Raw genomic sequence first — 20246 nt, 5'->3', positions numbered from 1 at the left:
TTTTTTTTTTTTTTTTATAAAAGGAGAATAACATTCCATTTCTTCTACAGTTCCCACTCTGGCAACTGAATATGAGAAGTGGATACTAAAGTCACTATAAATTCATCACATGGAAATAAAATAATCTCTGTCTTTAAGTATTTTCCTTGTGGTTGTGAGCTGGCATGAAATGATCTATTTCCAGACCCGGAGTGACAATTCTCCGAGGGTGTAGCAGAACATAAAACTACAAATCAGGCGAGCATTTCTCATTGACGCTTGTGGAGTCCGTGTCGCGCCATCTTATCTGAGGTCCCCGTTCGTGCGTGTGTGCTGTGTTTGCGAAATGATAAGAAAATCACACAGTAACAGGAATGTTTACACCTCCCCTTTGGGGTCCCAATACATATTTCATAGGACACTCCAAACACCTGAGCCTTCTCAAGTTAAATTTGTCACTGCTGGAACAGAAGACCGATCCTTGAACGTCAGTGGAAATGTCAACGAGGGTGTGAATCCAGATGCCTAAGGACTGACACAAGCCTACATGAAAAATATTATTAAAAAATTCTCTAAATGGCTTCGCCCTGTCCCCTTTTACGCCACATGCCCAGTGCAAATATTTGCAACTGCTCACCTAATTTATCTACTCATATGACATCAAAATCTACTAACCACACTCCGAACAGCTCAAGCTCTTACAGGACAGAGTAAAAGCCATTCCAGAACAAGTGTTTACTCAAAATACGAGTCTGGTGAAACCACAGCTGGTCACCCCGTCACTTATCCCGATGGGATACGCAGTGGGAGGAGCCTCTGTCCATGGAAGCAAAAGGCCCTGGCTTTGGGCATCATAATTTCCAACATGCCCAAGTGTTTATTATGTTTTGGAAATGAAAAAAAAAAAAGAAGAAGACCGAGAAAAGTCCAGCATACTGGCAGTTCTAGCCTCTCCCTCACCTTCATTCACTCAAAACCAGAAGCTGGGAACAAGCGAGACTAGGATGCATAACCCAGAGAAGATGCGCTTTTTCTCCTTTTATTAAATTCTTTTAGATTTATTTTATTTCTGCGTATAAGAGCTGGGGTGTAGGCAGAGGTGTGGGGGATGAGAAGGTTCACCAGAGACAGAGTGGGGAGCAGAACAGGTGGATCTACTGAAATACACTGTTGAGGGGAGCAGCGGGGAGACAGGAGAGGTCTGCTGCGCCCTGGCGGTCACTCCCTGGCCGCGGATTGAACTCGTGCTGCAACGGCTGCAGCTAACTTCATAGTGCTGAGACTTTCACCTCTGTGCCACCAGCAAGGCTCCACTTCTTTTCAAAGGGAAGATCTGTGAAGCCCCCAGGGAAGGACACAGACACAAAGTAGATTTGTTGGCTCAAATGTGAAAAATTCGCTTGTGAGCTGTGAGCAAGGACATCTCCTGAAGCCTGACCCATGAGGGCTTAGACACCCAGCTAGGTGATGGCACAATTCTGACAGCAGCAACCATCCAGCATTAGACAAACAGCTCACAAGTTGGTTTCCATCAAAAGCTTTCTGAACATGAATTTGTATCTTCTTTTTACTTAGCAATTATTCCTTTCAAACGATCCCCAATGCGGGGAAGATCACAAGCCACATCATCTCGGCCGGGATCTGATAGGAGTTGGTATAAATATGCGTTGGGGTTGGCAAGAAGCAGCGGGTGTTTAATAATTGTTACTGATGCGGCACTGTGGTGATTCTCAACTTGTCTCTGAAATTGGCAACGTGGCCAGGAACCAAATACAAGTTGTGCAGTAAGCTCGGGGCTCAAGACATCAGACCAATAAAGGCCGAGGCAGGGGGGAAGGATTACCCCCACTGGGTCCCGAGGAGGGCTGCAAGCTACCTATCTCCTCACACCTTCTGGTAGGTAATCTACAAAGCATTTTGGCTGCCAAGCCTGACAGAAGCACTTGCCTACTTAACAGCCCAAATTAGTTAACAATCAGTTAGGCAGGGGAGCTGAAGGAGGGAACTGCCAGGAAAATATTAACATGAAACAATGATAAACTGGAGCCATTTAACTTGTGTCTTTAAGTACAGAAATGGAAGGTTGAGTAAACATGACCATCTAAATCCTTTAATCCTGCCGCTGACATTTATGGTGACTGAGAAGGATTAATCATTTTGATCTCTAAATGAATCATTTTAAGTAGTTAATATTTAAATGTAATAAACTTTGCCGTGTGGTAATTAGCCCTGCGCCTCTGATTAATGCCTTGGGTTTCTGTCTGTCTTTCTAGAACCCTATTCTCACCCCCAAAAGTTTTCTCAGCACCAATACTTCAAGGGTTTCAGATTCCTCTCATTTTTGTATGATGACAGAGGTGAGGGGGGATGCTGGGGAAATGAAAAGTTTGAGGCATAACTGGAAATTCATAGCCGTATTAAGTGCTGAATGGGAAGACCATATGGTGATATTTCTTTTGAAGTCTCGGATCAGTTCCCATTATTCACTATAATGGCATCCAAGACTAAACTAAATCTCAGTCTTTAAAATTAAAAGCATTTTACTCTTGGCTCTCAAATCTTCCTCCATCATAATTTCCAACATGCCCAAGTGTTTATTATGTTTTGGAAATGAAAAAAAAAATAAAAATAAAATTAAAAATAAGAGTGAGACAAAAGAATGGATTCCTTTTCACTTACAAAGCAGGATAAAATGAGACACGTAATTAGTATCTTAATGAAAGGAGTTATTAATACTATTTTTATATCTGCCCAATGCTATTACTGACATTCTGAAATATGTACAACCTTCATGTTCTACATTTAAGAAATATGAATTTAATTCTTTTAACCTATGGGGAACTGATAGTATGTAGAAAGAGTTTTAAATGATCATTTTAGTAATATTCTAGAAATAATTTGCTCAAAAAAGTAGTCATCTAGGAGGCAAAAATGGGCTCTATTTGGAAATTGATGAAAATATTTGAAAGGCATGCACCCTCTCTCCATCACCCACTCAGCATGGAGACAAGTGGAACCTCACCCTGGCTAAAGCAGGAGGAAGAGAGAACACAGACTCAGACCTTCCCTTATCAACTACACCCCATACATGCCTATTCTAAATTATTACTCTAGGTATACCATATATGCAGTGAAACACACAGATCTTTAGTTGATTTCGATGGTGCTGAACACATGAGTTCAAAGCGGTCGAACGTATCTATCTATCCACCACAAATCCCACTAAAATTGGTCACATCTGTCACACCCACAACATTCTCCTATCCCCTGCATTTGATCCCCACCTAATCGCTGTTCTGATTTGACACCATAGTAGCTTGTCTGCTGTTGAACTTTACATGTCTTGTGGTAGACATGTTGGGGGGGGCACTTCATTTGTGGGGCTGTTTTCGAGATTCAGCCACTTGCTACGTGTATCCATAGTTCATTCTTTTGTATAACCAAGGCCTTCTCTATTGCATGAATAAGTCAAAATTTGTTAGAGCCGTCAATTGGCGATGCAAGTTGGAGTCTATTATGAAAAAAATTGCCATGAGGATAAATTTCCACTTGCTTTGGATAAATCCTTATGACATAGATTGCTCAGTTAAGGGGGAAATGTTCCTTTCCGCTTTTCTGAGAGACTGTCAAAGAATTTCCAAAGAAATTGTGCCAATTGACATTTTAGATTCTCATCGGCATTGTATCCTGTTCAGTTGTTACATCCTTGCCACTATTTGGTGCTATGGATCATTTCAATTGTAGCCATTTTAGAACATGAAAATATCACACTGTAGTTTTAATTTTCATCTCCTTGGAAAATAATGACTTTTTCACAGACTTATTAGATATCTGTGGGTTTTTTCCTATGGAATTTTCATTATAAATTATTTTAGCATTTTTAAATTCACTGTTTATCTTTTTGTTATTGATTTATCACCACTCTTTATATATTCTGAATGCAAATCCTTTGACAAATATATTTATATCTTATGTCATATATATAGTTATAGATAGAATTTTATTTCAGACTATGGGTTGGCTTTTTATTTTCTCAAAAGTATCCTCTGATAAGTTTAATTTTGATGAAATCCAATTTATCAATTTTGAAATTTTACATTTAATTTATTATGATTAAAGGTATCTATAATCACCTTATAATCACTAGGATAGTAAAAAATATACTTTTTTTTTGTTAGTTTCTGTAAGGATATAGGGTTCTTTGGTGAATACTACAAAGATGGAAGAGTGGAGTAGAAAATGATTGGATTTAACTCTGGTCATTTCTGGCTCTGGAACTCACTAGAAGTTGACCTAGTGAGCATTTTTTTTAAAGTATGGATCTCACTTTTTGCCATCTGTAAAATAGATTTAGTGATCTCCCAAGCATAGAAGTGTACGGAGAAGCAAAGAGAAGGCAGCACAGTAGAACATGAAGCCAAACTAAGAGCAACACACCAAGAGGACAAGGAGGAGCTACAGGAAAAGTCTGAGTCATGAGGGTCAAAATCTCCTGTGGCTTCAGGTTTATAGTCCTTAGACTAAACTAGCAAGACCGTGCTATGCTCCTATTTTAAGCATCCTGTCTGGAAAAATAAATAAACAAAGCCATTCTGAATTAACACCCAGCCATCAGGACAGCATGGGCATCAAGAAGCCGTACCTGCGGCCTGCAAGGTGCTCTTCCTCTTCACTCAACAAGTACCGAGCTCACTTACTCCACTTCCATGCTGGGATAATTTTGACTTTGGTTATTTAAAATTGGGAGGTTTCCCCTCATAGCCCACTCTCCAAATACCTCTGCAAGAGTTTTGCTATTTCCTTCCTCATCCCCCCCCTCCTCTTCCTTTTATCTTTTTCCCCACCCCCCACCTTTCTTCCTTCCGTGAATATATTTTTGTTGAGTTGATTTCATGTACTTTACTAGCACTTTTGAGTCAGATTTTGAGTGTAGCCATTCCTAAATTGCTCTTTCCACTCCCTCCATCTTTGGCTTCTTTCTAACCCAAACTTCCCAGTTGTACAGAAAGTTCCCACTTTAGGAATGCATTTATTTAGAAGTTGACAAGGATCAGTATATGGCTTTATCCCTTAATACAATGTGGAGAAAGCGAAGCCAGAACACAAAGATCTATTTAATCATCTCTTCTAAGGGGAACTGGAATAAGAACACTCTGGAACATCTTCTACCTATGAACTTGTTTCTTTGGGGGAAATGTGATAACAGTATCTCAACTAGAAAAAAACTGCGACCATAGCAACCTCTTCCATCAATTCTCTGTTTACCCAGCAGAGAATTTCCTAACCAAAGCCCTGGTGGTGACCCCTACTAGAGGAATGCCTGATGAGAGAAGCTGGCATCTTAGCTGGACAGTGGGGATAGAGGAGCTGGGGTTGGCCACCGCCTCAACCTAAGGAGAAACTACCTATTCATAGAAAATGCCGTCTCCAAAGCCCATTGAACTTGCTTGTCTGCGAATTGTCTAGTCATGTTATCTTCCATTGGGTTATTTATCTTCCTGTTCTCAATTTGTAAAAGTCACTCTATATGTGGTATTTAGAAATATATGTATAGATGTCTTATGGATTGTAAACATATTCACCAATAAAATGATTTTGCTTATGATGTTTTCATTTATATACAAAAGGTACAAAAGGGTCTAAGCAATTATTTAACCCTTCCTTTGGGTTTTTTGCTTCACTTAGAATGGTCCCCAGTCCTCAGGGGTTGATGTCTTTAGGTTAGGTACGTGAATCACAGCCACTTTCTCCTTGCCTTCCTGTGTTAGAAAAGTGGGAAGGCAAAAATAGTTGATGTTCCCACTTCTGATGCGACTGAACGTAGCTAGCATAACATTCTGGAAAAAGAGATGTAGGAAGAAGTCTCTGGGGATTATAAAGAAGTAGTCCACCACAGAGAAGGCCTTCTCACCATTGCTCTTATCCTGATTTCAACTGGGAATACGAAAATGCAGCAAACATCTGGGGATCCTTGGATCAAAGGCTGAGGATGGCAGAGGACCAAAGAGAACCTGAGGCAGGTTGACACCTTTGGGCTCTGGATGATCTACTTGTGGATTTCTTGTTTTGGGAGAGAATAACTTTGCTGGTTTTGAGGATGTTGTTTCTGAACTTACCACTACTCAGGAGTCAACTCATTCCTCTTTTCCCCACTCTCTCAAATTAGTTTCTACAACTCCTATTGCATTTTTTTTTACATTCATCTTTAATCCATCTTAATTTATTTTTGAATATGCTGAGAGATATGGGTCCAACTTTATATTCTTCCAGATGGATAACCAGTTGTGCCAGCACCATTTATCAAATCCCAGTCAGTAGAAAAATATTTTTTGTGCTAACTTTCCCCATAGATTAGGGGCTATAGCTGAAATTTTATTCTATCCCACTGATGAAGTTATTTCTATTTATGCCAGTATCATATTGATGGGATTGTCGTGGCTTCATAGTATTTTAAAAATTATCTTGAAACCACTTTAATCTCACTAATTGCTTTCAAAAACATTTTTTGGCTATTTTCAGACTTTTATTCTTGCATATGAACTTTAAGATCACTTTCTCCAATTAAAAATTAGTCTTGACTTCTATGGATTTATTTTGGGATAACTGATTTCTCCTGGTATTAGTCTCATCCACAAACACTGACGTCCATTTATTCAGATCTTGTTTATTTCAATACTTTATAGATACCTTCACATTAGGTCTCATATTAGGTGAAATTTATTCCAAAGAATTGGCTAGTGCTTGCTGTTGTGATAGCGTATTTTTTCTGATTTCTAAATTTAGTCAACTGTTGCTTATAAATTATAAATAATATACATCAGGTATTTTTCTAAAAATCTTACAACTCATTTCATTCTCAACAAACTGTAGATGAAAATAAAGTACAATTTATGTAGAAGAAAACTGAAGCTATTTAAGAAATTTAAGAAATTTGTTCTAGCAAGTTATTTGGACAGGATTAGGTAACTTGCCGCCCAGCTAATGCAGGTCATCTGGATTCAGAATCTACAGTCTTGACTTTTATATTTTACTACCTGTCTGTATATTTACCTTACATTCATTCAAGTACCATTTTGCTTCAAAGCGGTTTTTTTTTTAATTTCCCAAGACAGATGGTTTTGTATATACATATATTCATATATTTAGCAAAAGTGCTCATTCTAACTATTCCCAAAATATATATCAATTGTTCAATTTTCTTCTCTGTCTGCAACTGCTAACATGTCTAAAAACAATTCTGAATAGTAATTGTGAGAGTAGCTGTATCTTTCTTAGATTCCCCATTTTAACTGAAACAGTCTCAGAACTTCACCATAAACAGCGTTGTTGATTTTCTTGATAAATCCAACAGACAGCTAACATTTAAAGTGCTTTTTGGTTTAACTTAGTGATTTCTATTTTTAATAAGGAATGATTTCTAAATTTTATTCAAAACCTTTTCGTCATCTGTTAATAAGATTGTTTTTCTACTTTGATTTATTAATCTAATTATGTTAATAGAATTCCTATCATTGAAATATCCTTTTATTACCACTAAGGATTAGGAACAACGTGGCTATTAATTTGGTGTAGCATATCATTATATATAATATATGTATATATATATATATATGTATATGTATGTATATATAACATATACATGTATATGCTTCTACAAATATTTAGTTATTTAGGAATTTTACACAACTATTGAGAAACAATTAGGGTCAAGACAGTTTCTTTATTTTTCATTATTTTTATCAAATTTTGTGATGAAAATTATGCCAACTTTTGAATATGTGCTTCCTATTTTTTTGGGGGGAATAGTTGAATACTTATTTGAGTTGATTGTACTTTGAAGATTACATAAAATTAATCTAAGAATCTCCTTTCCTTTTTAACTCTACCCCTTTTAATCACTTTTCTAATCTTCTCAGAAATTACTTCTTTCAACAAGTTTTCAATGTGTTTTGTATAATTTGAGGTTAGTCACATTTTGCTAAGAAATAAATTAATTCCTCTAGATTTTCCAAGTGTGTGATTCAGACCAGCTGCTTTTGGGTGTTACATTGCCTTCAGTATCTCTCATTATTATTATTATTTCATTGGGTAGTCTTATTAAAGAATCAGTTTCATGTTTGTTAATTTCAGTTTTATCTTGATTGTCCATTTGGTTTCTTTTGTTTGATATTCCACTCATTTCTTAAGATGTAGATATAGTAAATTCCTTCTTGCTGCTCTTTGTTCCTTAAACACAGTCCCTTAATGGTATGCTTTTCCTTTGATTAAGGCTTTTACTTTATAGCGTGTTGAAGACAGAACACTTTTTTCATATATTTCTATTGTTTGTTATCACCACCACAGGGTGCCATAATCCATGGGGGGGAAAGGTATTTTTATATTTTTGCTATTTATTTAAACTTTACTAAATTTAAGAACAAAATGTTTTGACTTACAATGTCTTCATGTTTTTCATTTCTTAAATGCTTCCTTTTGTGGTGAAATGTGCCAGTGGTTTCTCCAATTATTCCATTAAAAACAGGAAAAATTCTATCACTTCTAAAAATTATAAATGTCTGGAACTACGACTTTGCTGAAGTTTTTAAAATAAATGTTACCTGGGCCCTCCCTGGTGATGCAGTGGGTTAAAGCACAGCACTGAGAAGCTAAAGCCACTTCCGCATGAGTTCAACTCCCGCCTGCCCCGGAGGTGACCATATGGCGCGGCAGACCTCTCCTGACCTGCCCGCTGCTCCCCTCAGCAGTGTACTTCATCGATCTGCCTGTTCTGCTCCCCACTCTGTCTCTGGTGAAGACTTTCGCCGCCCCTGAGCCTCTGGCCTGTACCCCAGTTTTGTATGCACAAATAAGTAAATCTTTAAAATAAATAAGTAAATAAGTAAATAAATAAATGTTACCTAATTGTCTTATTTTTATCATTTGGATTTATCTGATACTGAAGATCAAAATATACCATGAATTAGTATTCTAATTACCATTTTTTTCTACTAGTTTTTGCTTTACAACTTACCTGTTGTTTACTGTACGCACTTCCGGAGTATTCTTTCTGTGCACAGTATGAAATGCTGTCACCGAATCAGTGTTTCTGCCTATCTCACCATGACTGTCACCTCTCCAAATATATTGTCACTTCTGCTTTCTCTTTGTATTTACCTCTTATCACTTTGTCCATTTATTTACTCTAGCCACCTATTTTTACAATTTTAAGTATTTCTCACACAAACCAAACTCTCATAAATCAACTCAATAGTATTGATTTGTGGAAAAATTCAGTGTGGTTACATTTCAACAATTCTGTAACATGGATTTGACTTAGTCCATCTTGTTTTATGGTTATTCATGATCTTGTTTCCTCTGAGGTGTTTTTACTAAATTGATCAGATGGTGTTCATTCCTTCCTCATCCCCACTCCCCCCTTAAACAGATTCATCTTTTTTTTTTCATTTCACTAATAATTATCTTCCCTTCCTGACATTCATATTCAAATACGTGTTTCCATTATTACAGGAATGCAAAATAGCAAACCTTTTCCTGCTATAGAGTTCTATTTCCTAACCATTTACCTCCTCTCACTCTTTTTATGTAACGATTCATTTTATTTATTTATGTATACAAGAACTTGGGTGTAGGCCACAAGTGCAGGGGTGGGAGGTGAGAGGATTCACCAGAGACAGAGTGGGGAACAGAACAGGTGGATCTATTGAAGTACACTGCTGAGGGAGCAGTGGGGAGACAGGTGAGGTCTGCTGTGCCATGTGGGTCAGCTCTCTGGCTGGGGATCAAACTCCCGTCTGCAACTCATGGGGCAGAGGTTGGCAAACACACTGAGAATTTAACCCCTGTGCCACCAGGGAGGCCATCCTCTTCTCACTCTTCAGGGGAGATTATGGAATTTTTCCTGTCTCTACCACCACCCCAACTGCTGGACATTGCTAGGCCAGGTAAGTAAGTGCAGTTCCAGCCATTTTTAAAGGTCTCCCTGTGTCTTCTCACACATTCTAGTTGCTCCCCAGTCATCTGCAACTTGGCAGCCTATCTACAGGAAAATCGACTGCTCCTCGTGGTCTCCTCTCCTCACAGGGAGTGATTCAGATACAGCAAGTAGGAATTCTTGAGTGTTTCTTCACCTGGTGAATGCGGGTACCACAGTCTCTGAATCTGGACACACCTTACATCTCCTGCACCCTCTCTTCTCTGCACATGGGATGCCTCCGGACTGTGGTGCTTCTCTCTCAGTTGATGATGATATTCCACTGTCTTCTAACTTTCACTATTGCAGATGAGGAATTCATTAGTCCTCTCTGTCTCCTTTGTGAATAACGAGAGTGTTCTGTCTCCTTTCTAGAAACTTGAAAACATACTTACATATATTTATCCCTAAAGTTAAAGAATGGTTGGGCTGTGTGGGTGTGTGTGTTCTTCTAAATGTTACATGTGTTTTCTCTTGCTAAATAACTTCTACTTGGTTTTAGAATCACTCACTTGGTTAGCAGCAAGACCATTCTCTCTTATTCAGCTGTCTACTATATGTTTGACTTTGGAGATGATGGCTTGTACCCCTGCGCCCCACTCACCCTAACCCCAAGTTACTTGTTTTGGTTGTGTTGTTTGGTGATAAGGTTCCCATAAGTGCACTTATTAGACAGAATTTTTATTTTGGTCAATGTGTTCTCTCTGCCACTTCTTTTTACTCTTTAGCTTCAGTAGGCACTTCCAGAGTCTCTGGTGTCTCGTCCTTTCCCGCATGTGGGGTGCCCCTGCACAGCTCAGTGCTTTCCTGGAGTGTCTCAGGAGGCAGTGGGAAGTTCCATGAGCCTCTAGGGACAAGTCTTTCTACCCTCTGACTTCCTCAGCGGCCGCTCCCACCATATTGGATGGGGTCAGTGACCTCTTCAGGTTCCCCAGCTCCAGGGGGGCCAAGTTCACTCAAGTTCATTCAGGGGAGAGCAGGCAGCCCCCTCTGAACAGTGAAGCGGCAGCATCCCCGATCTTCATCCACGCTTTCTTCTGGATGCAGGCCAAAGGGAAAACCAGCGGCATTAGCTTTGTCTGCTGGGACCTCGTGGTGTCCGTGATCTCATTTGTACCTTGAGCACAGCTCAGCTCCCAGGACGTCTTTAGGCTACCATTATGCTGGCGTCCTGGCGACATATTTACAGGAAAGCTCTGCCTACTCCCCTAATGTCCTTTTCTTTCACACAAAAGCATTGTCCTGGCTGAAGGGAAGGTCCAGCATTCGGATGGACTGGCGCTCGGGATGCAGCCAAAGAGCTGGGGACCTACCTTCTCCCAAACTACACGGGAGCACACCTTAGACCAGTGATGCCATGCTGTGCGAAGCAGACCCTGTCTGTTGGAGCTGGGGTCACCAGACTGCAATGGCTGCTGATAACCCAGAAGATAAAGCAACTCCTAAAGGAACTGGCAAAGGAGAGCGCATCTGGGACCGGAAGCACCGTCTCAGGGAGCCCAGAAGCCCCTGTCTTTGTCTATCTACCTTCTGCCCTCCCTCCCCTTATTTGCAAAGGTATTTTCCACTTTGATTTCAGATGGGTATAAACAAAGTCATGGTGCTATTTTTCAGCTTTCTATAACCTACTTCTCACCATTTGTTGTTCCATAAATGAACAACAAATGGCAGTGTGAAATCCTGACATTCTCCACTGCAGTGCTGATTACTAAGTGTTAGACATTTGGGGTCCAGATTATCTCAGGGGTGTTCTCTCTAGCTTATGCGTCAGTGGAACAAAAGTGGTCTTATTTCCAAATATCGCCTCATTCAAAATTCACCCCCATCACCCACGTTCCTTGTTGGAGAAGATAAACATGCTCCTTTGCTTGAGAGCACACCAGGCTGTGAACACGGTGCTGAGAAAAAAGATCTTTTATCACTTCTCTAAAACTGTGGGATGAACTCATGCAGCTGTTTCCTAAGAAATGTGTCTTAGACCTGGCGGGATAAAGTCTCTTCAAAGGCAGATCAAAGAAAGGAGGATCCAAGAATGCGAAGCAAGCCCTGGCACCCTCCCCCCACTGCACCTATAGAGATATTCGCAGCTGCTGAGAGAGCAACTCTTTCCAGCACCCAACGAAGCCCATGAAGAAACTTAAAGAGAAAGGGAGGGTATTAAAGCTGCCAGATGACACATTACTGTGAGGATGAACTCATCCCCGGCTTTGCAGTAGCCAAATAGAACAGGTAATTAATAATAGTCACCTGTCAGTCAGGAAAGCCATAAAAAATGATTAAAATCAAGTTTGATAATAGGACATAAAATTGGACGATAAAAAGTAACAGATAGTTCTGGATTGGAATTCTCCACAATTTGCTTTCCCGGGGCTTCCCCCCCCCCACCCCACCCCCGCCAGCCAAAGCTGCATTTTCTCGTGTCATTTAAAGAATAAGTGGATGTAGGACTGACAAGCTGTTTTAAGAGTCCACGGACAAGCTAAATTAGCATGATTCTTTGGAATTGTTTCAAAGATCTTTGGCTACTATTAATATTTTTAATCTTTCATTTTTATTACGTGTCTGATGGCAGGAACTATGGCAGGAAGCACATTTTGTCAATTAAATAATTAATCCCACAGCATAATAGGCAGTGAGAAAAACTGACATTTGTCAGGTTCAAAAGAAAAAAGAAAGAAAAATGAAAGCTAGGGGGATTTTCATTATGCTTGCTCCACACCCCTCGTTGGTAGCTGACTTTCCTTACTCACTCCTCTCCTGCAAACCCCATGCCTGCTAGACACACTCCCCATATCAAAACACAGGAGGGAAAACGTACAGGCGATGGCTCCCTCTCACGCACCCTCATCACCCCCCCCCCCACGCCATTCAGCTTATTTATGTGCGTGTCAGTTTCCCCACACACGGGCAGGAGAACAGGCCGCAGCTGGGCCAGCTGTCATGTGGAACTGAGGGCTACTGTCGTGGCACCTGCGTGGCGTTGGCAGCCTGAGGAGCAGGAGCTGGCGGCCCTGGGTCAAACCCCAGCTTGGTCTCTCCAGCCTCAAGCCCCTGTGGAAGGCGGCTGCTCTCGGGAGGCTGCTATAAGGTGGCACCAGGTGACCGGGGCTCCCACGGCACCGGCCCCTGCCCAGCACGCCGAGTGGGAAGGAATCCGGCTGGAGAGCTACAATTAGCACCGCATTCCATTGCTGTGTTTCATATCTCCTGATTTACGAGCCTGTCAAGTAAACTGCACTTTTGCTTCTGCTCTTAAGCCTGGTCTCACTCCTTCATTCAGCTGCTCCCGGCAAGAGGCCTGGACCAGCCGCTTGCTCACTCTCCCTTGCCCAGGCCCCTTTCCATCCGGGTCCTTGGCTTGCAAGGAACTGAGTGACAGAACTTCTTGGTGCCTCAAGCCCTCCGGGCTCGGGGTTTCCACGGGTGGTAGGGCCGCTCTGTCAAAAGCAGCACGCACTGGATGAAGGCCGCTGAGGAGGTGACAATTGCAGCTTGCTAATTTCACCGGTGTAGGCCTTCTCCATTCTGTCAAAACTAAACGTCTGCTTGGGGGTGGAGATGAGCCTCTTTGGTGTATCATGCCAAATGGGTCTTTGTGTCTTAACAGAATTCCACCATGCATTTTTTTTTTCCTGATTGACCACTGAACAGTTATTTTTGCTGTAAAAGCCAGGCTTCACATGAGATTCAGCTTGCAAGCATTGCTACAGTGCCTAGATATTTTTTCAGTTGGTGAAAATGTGCCCTAATAATCCAGATTAGTTGTTTTGACACTGTGATACCAAAACCAAAAAATTGCCTTTTGATTGAAAACACACTGCAAAATGAACTAAAAGCCCCTGGATCCAAGAATCTATATTAAAAAAAAAAAAGTGTACTCTCTATATTCTCTTAAAACCATATTAAATCATAAGCTACTTTGCAACCTTTCATAAAATGCAATATCTATAACTTCTAAGGTGTACTCAAGGGTGGGGTGTAGAGATAATATCTCTATAGCAAATTAAATGTGTCGTTTTTGATGTAAATTGGTTTGGCTGAATAAACACTACTTCGGTCCAGTTCAGAGGGCTTGCTCCACCACACCATGCAGGGAAGAAAAGATCCACCAAAAAAAATGTCAAAGTTTGAAATAATTGACAGCATTACTGCTTTTACTTAAGGGGCTCCTGTTCAATATCACACTGTCTGTGTGGTGATTGGAACAGACTGAATCTAGTCTTTGTTTTTGAAGCTTAATTTGTTTTTCCTCATTTCCTAGTTAAATTAGCTAAGGGTTACTAAGTTCTATGTAAATTGACTGTGCAATAGGAAGGTAAGAGCATTTTATTTTCATGAGTTTCAAGACTGTATTAGAAAATAAATATATGTAACTATGAGGGCTAATTTGAGGGAAATCAACCGGTTTAGGATTCTGAAGAGAAGTTACAGAAGTGCCTTCTACAGAGACAAACAGCGTGGAGAAGGGCCCAGCAGAAATTATGCAAGGAACCGAACCATAATGGATTATATTCAAGGAAACCAGGGTGTTTTGAGGTATAATTCAGTATCCTAGATTGACTGCAAGAGAGAAAATGGATCCTCCCCTAAGAGGGTCGGGTATCCCAGAGACAAACTCTTGGTGTAGAGGTCACAGGTAAACCAGAATCAGAACTCTCACTTTCTTGCAGGAGAAAGGTGAGTTTTCTTCCCAATAGTTCCTGTTCTCCTAGTGCCCCTGTACCTGCAAACACAGTGTCTATTTTGATGAGACTTTAGGAGGTGCCAAGGGAGAGGGGCTCCAGGTTGGCACATGGATGCTTTGCCCAGGCCCAGGACCATCAACCTCACCTCTCAAAGGCTGAGCGTGGGACGATTTTCTGTCGGGGTCAGAGTGCCCAAAGGTGACTTTCTGTCTCTAGGCTGGAAAACAACGTGATCTCTAAGATCACCATGTCTTTGTGAGAAGAAGGATGTCAAACTCGAGGGGAAAAAGTAACAGCTACACGTTACATTTGAGCAAGTCTAGTTTGATTAGAACAATGACCTACCTTGTCTGGTGTACTCGTCTGCTTCTCTGTGAACCAAATCCTTTACTCTGTTTCCATAAAGCAGCCGGGAGGAATCATGATCAAACGCTTTCAAGGTTTCGCTGGAACTGTAAGACTTCTGCGTAGGGACTCTGCACTCCTCATTGTCTGCCGAGGAATTTGTATACCGCCGCTCTTTCTCTCGTCTGCTTTTGGTGAGCGAGCAGTAAGGCCTGCGTTCCTTCACATCCATACTTCATTCCTCTGTGTGCTCATCAGCCCTGACTGGCCCACAGTCTGCTCAGGGTTCAGCTCTCATTGGCCTCTCTGTAAAGATAAAAGGTGTGCAGGTTGTCAGTGCAACATTCACCTGAAAACTGAAGACTCTACTTCCTTCTCCACGTGGGGAATGGTGGGAAGGGAAAGGATTGCCTGCCTAGGAAACGAACTTTTAGCAAGAAATGAGAATCTGTGTTATCAGTGGGAAACAGCCATTCTCCCAGCTGTGTACTTGCTGCTAAAAAGACTTAGGGGTACTTGTTTCAGCTACGCTGATCTTTCACATTAATTAAAAACAAAAACAGGTTGCACAGCAGAAGCCAGCGGACAGCTGACCTCAAGGTGTTCGTTCAATCTTTAGAGGTGGAAGTTTTCTCTTGTAGTGTTTTCTTCTTCGTTCACAAATAAATTCCCTTTCTTTCTTTCTATTTCTTTCTCCCCAAAACATATACTACTTTTTAAAGAGAAAAACTGTGAAGTGCAGGAGCCCATCAGGTGAACCTTCAGACTGAAGCTTTGGTAACTAGACTGAACATTTTATTCTTTTCCACAAAGGTTTTTCCTTCAGAGGGTACAGTTTTCAGGTCGTAGGAACCTGGGTCTCCTGAGTTGTGTAATTTCAATGGCTTTCTCTCACACTCCACTCCTTAACATGCATTTCTCTGGAAAGTAAATGTAATCTATGATATTCTGACATATAAACCAATCCAAATGGTTATTAGGTGGCTCCTTTCTTGTAGATGCAGCCAGATAGAGCAGTTGTGTTTTCTTGTTCTCTCCCTTTTCGCGGACTTTGCTCAACTGACGGGAAAGGAGAGCTAGGTGCTGTGCCGGACACAGGCCAGAAGAGGGAGAGTTGACCAGGGCTCATCTGCATTTTGAATAATACTTCAGTCTTCTTTTCTCTTACTGTGACCCCTGGGGACCAGTCTTCAGCCCTGTTCCCCATCCTGCTTCTTCCCAAAATTCCCCTTTTATTTGAAAGAGTCCATCATCAACTTGAAACAAATGGTTCGCAGTGGCTTCCGTTCTTCTCTTTGCCTCCCCATCTCAGGGATAGCACTGAGGACTGAGGTATTTCTACCATTTCGAGTCTCTCTCTTCATCCTTGGCTGCCACAGACACATCACAACTCTGTTTAATGTGCTTCTAACGTGAAGTCTCTGAGCTGATAGTGTGTCTCTGCGGTCGGCTCAGTTTACCTCCAAGCTGTCAAGCAGTCCTGAGTCTTGTTCACAACGTTCCACCACCTGCAGTTACACCTCTGGCAGTCGCCTTCCATCCAGCTCTGGGAAGATGGCGCAGCTCTCTGGGCTGACTGGTCTCGAGGTTCCAGGGCTTAGCCTTGCGGATGTTTGAGCTGCTCCTCCCTGCTGCCTCTTCAGCAACCTACAGCCTCTCCACACGTATTGCCAGCAAATGGTTAGCTTACATGGAGAAGCCTCTGCATTTCTCTGCTACTAAGCCAGGGATTAAAAGTACAGCTAGTCCTCACTGAATGGCCACAGATTCTTGAAAATTTCAACTTTAAGCAGCAACCATGTGTAATCAAACCGGCTCCATTGTTTCATTCAACATCCTCGGGGATTTATTTCTTCTCATCAGCATTATAAGAAAGCGACACTGAACAATGCGATCTGAGGACTTGCTGACACAGCTAATATTTCACCTTGCTGTTGAAAAGCTTCTTGACTTTTCATGCACCTGATCTTTCTTTACAACTAATATTTCGCAGTGACTTATTCTGATTCATTCTTCCATTATTCTCTTTAGGATTTTCCAATAGCTCTTAACAAAAGTTGGATTCCTCTTCTTGTAGCCTTCCTTTTAGTTTAAGATAATAACTAATTTTGAAGTACTGTGACAGAGACTATTTTTATACAACAGCATTAAAACAACAACACATCAGTTCGCTCTTTTTATTCCACCAAACTAAAGTTACTCTGGATAAATATTTATCTAATGACTGTTAGGTCTTAGGCTCTCTTTAATGTGCTGAGGACACACACTATTGAATAATAATGCCCCTGCCCTAGTGGGGTGTACAGGGGGTGGGGGGGTGCACATTCGTTCTAATAGAGTAAAGGAAAATCTTGTTTTAAAAATAGTCTTGATCTCTTCACAGGAAAGGCCAGATAGACTTTTATAACTAAATGATCATCAAAAAGCTTTTAATTGACCAGAAAATATTACAATTCAAACATTTTTAGTAATAGCGCTTTGGGAGTTGAAATAATTATAAAAGTTCCATTTCTTGCCCTAAGGTGACATCTATTTTAAAATAAGTGTGGCTATATATACATGTAAGTCTGCATTTTTATACTTTAAAAATGGACTGATTGAAGCAAGGCAAATTGTCCCCCCTCATTATAGTTGGCTTCAATTAAACCAGACATCGGTGAACTCGAGCCTGCTGTCCAAATCTGACCCATAACTAAAGTTTTATTAGAACACAGCACCCACATTTATTTATGTATTATCTTTGGCTGTGCTCAGGCTACAAAGACAGCATTGAATGACTGCAGCAGGGACTGTGGTGGCCTGAGTTGTGTCATCCAAAATGACCTGTTAAAGTCACACTCATCATATCTGTCAGTGTGACGACCTGGGATATGGTCTTTGTAAATGTAATCAAGTTAAGAAGGTCCTACTGGAGGAAGCTGGGTGCTAAAGCCAATGACTGGTGTCTTTATTAGAGAGGAGGGAGGGAGATTTGGCTACAGAGACACACACACACACAGGAGAGAAGGCCATGTGGAGGGAGGCCGAGATCACCGTCAGGGCGTTGTGAGCAGAGAATGCCAAGGGCTGCCAGCAAAGGCCTTGGACAGGGGCATGGGGCAGCTTCTTCCCTGGAACTGAGTGGGAGCACGGACCTACCAACTCCGTGATTTTTAGACACCTTGCCTTCAGAGCTAAAAGCATAACTTTCTAGTGTTTTTAAGACACCACAATTGTGGTAATTTGTAACTGCAGCCCTAGGAAACGAGTACAGAGAAACCGGATGAACTGCAAAATGTAAACTATTTACTACCTGGTCCTTCAGTGAAAAAACTGGCTCATACCTGTGTTATGTACATGTATTCCCATCCTGCTTTCCCTTGTCCCTTTGTATCTCTGAATGTAAAAATCTCCTTACTATATAACCCATGATACATGCTTATAGTCATGCAAATTAGATTGTCAATACGTTCATTAAGTACTAATACGAACATGCATCATTCCAAGCAAAGATTCATCCTTGTATGAATGTCACCAATGTTTATAAATCAATACCCGTTAAATGTTAATAAACTAGTAATAAAAAAGATAAGACACCCTTGAGCTTTAGCGAGCAACCAAATATCTGAGTTTTCTTTATTTGTGAAGCAATTTTAAAGTGCCATGCTAACTCAAGATCTAGTATTCAAATATACCATCAAAGACAAAGACATTTTGATCTCAGAGATTCCAGACAATAAAAATGCCTTTGCATCTGTCTTTCCACCTTTGTGCATACTTCAAACTCTTGAAGGATTTAATCTACACTGTAATGTTTGCAACTACTGATAATGTTTCTGATGGGAGTCAATGAGTTCAATATGACTTCAAAAGGCAGTTTTCTGTGTTATCTGCTGCACTTAAGACTGAAGATGAGAAAGTTAAAAAATGCAGCTGCCTACGTAATGCTATGTATGCACAGCTATCGCAGCAGCCAGTATTGAATGACCAAGATCTTAGCTGCATCTATGGCAGGGCCTCTGGAAACCTACAGAAAGCTATCAGAAGAAAAGTTGAGTCGGCTACATCAAGTATATAACATTATCAATCTAATCTAACTAATTCCATTAGCTCTTTGAAAATATAGCACAGCTCCTCACCATAGCACTGAAAAATGCAGTTGGCCTTAGGGCAAATGGCTTAATTTGGTTATTTGGGGGTTTTCCCCTAAATCTATTATAAAACATTTGACTGACTAAAGGGTGTGCGGGGGTCCTGACATGTAGACATTAGAGTTGCAGGGAGGTGAGGAGTCCAATTCTCCTTTGCAGATATATTACTCAAACATGCATTGAAATTTGGCCAGAGAAATTAGCTAGGTTATTACATTATTTCATAATATGTTCCTAATTCCAAAGATAACCTTTTTTTTTAATTGACCCCTTACAAAATAATCTGGTTTTATTTTGATTGGAATGTGTATGTTTTTGAAAACCCTGGATGCCAGTGATCACAATTCATACCTACAATAAACATCCCTAAAATCCACTGTACTTCTCTATCTATCAACAGAAGATGAAAAGAAATCTCCAAATCCTAAGGATTAAGTAACTGTTGGCCAAAATTACTCATGCTTCCGTAGTGATTTATTTTCTCTAAGAATTACAAATTCCTGAATGTCACCATGAAAATCTGCATAAGTGCCCTCCCATCTTTTCAATCATTTGGAAAAGCTCACCAAAAAGCAAGCAAGCAAGCAAGCAAGCAAACAAACAAACAAACAAACAAACAAACAAACAAACAAACGAAAAACCTAGCAGCCTTCAGGCAAACAGTAATTTATGTTAAAAGATATTTTACAATAAGTATATTTAGTAAATTTCTTTGAAAATAAGAAATGTGTGCCTTTTGTTACTCACAACTCATATCTTCCTTAATAAGTTCGTATTTATGCTTTATTTGTTGATCAAAATACAACTTTGCATACCTTAAAGATCTCCAAGTGTTTTCTATGTTGAAAACTAGATTAATGTCAATTGGACAGACAGGAAGTCAATTACTATTGTTAAATTTCTTTTTCAGGAAATTTTTTTTCCTGGTGAAACTTTATAAATTACATAATAGAATGTCTCTTAATTAAAAAGGATTAAGTGAAAATATACACTTTATGACTATTCTTTGGGAGTGCTAAATTCAAGTTTGAAATCTGAGCTTCTATTTTCAAATAGAAGAATGCAATAGAATCTAGTTCTTGTGTGATATTTGTGCAGGAAAAGTTAAAATGCAAACAAAACTGGGAAAAGAAATAC

The 20246-nt window shown here is 40.3% G+C and overlaps 1 protein-coding gene across 1 annotated transcript in view; it reads right to left on the bottom strand.

The window, feature by feature from the left end:
* Window positions 1-20246, bottom strand: part of TENM3 (teneurin transmembrane protein 3) — a 554583-nt gene that overhangs the window by 387882 nt on the left and 146455 nt on the right. The window contains exon 2 of the mRNA XM_012724797.1: window positions 14980-15285. Within this exon, the coding sequence (XP_012580251.1) occupies window positions 14980-15211 (232 nt within the window). The 5' untranslated portion in view covers window positions 15212-15285. The remainder of the gene's footprint in view (window positions 1-14979; window positions 15286-20246) is intronic.

The sequence above is a fragment of the Condylura cristata genome, unplaced genomic scaffold (assembly GCF_000260355.1).
Source record: "Condylura cristata isolate star-nosed mole 26May11 unplaced genomic scaffold, ConCri1.0 scaffold00014, whole genome shotgun sequence".
In the NCBI taxonomy this organism is placed as follows: domain Eukaryota; kingdom Metazoa; phylum Chordata; class Mammalia; order Eulipotyphla; family Talpidae; genus Condylura; species Condylura cristata.
The sequence above is the reverse complement of the archived record's forward strand: the minus strand, read 5'-3'. Positions and strand labels throughout refer to the sequence as shown.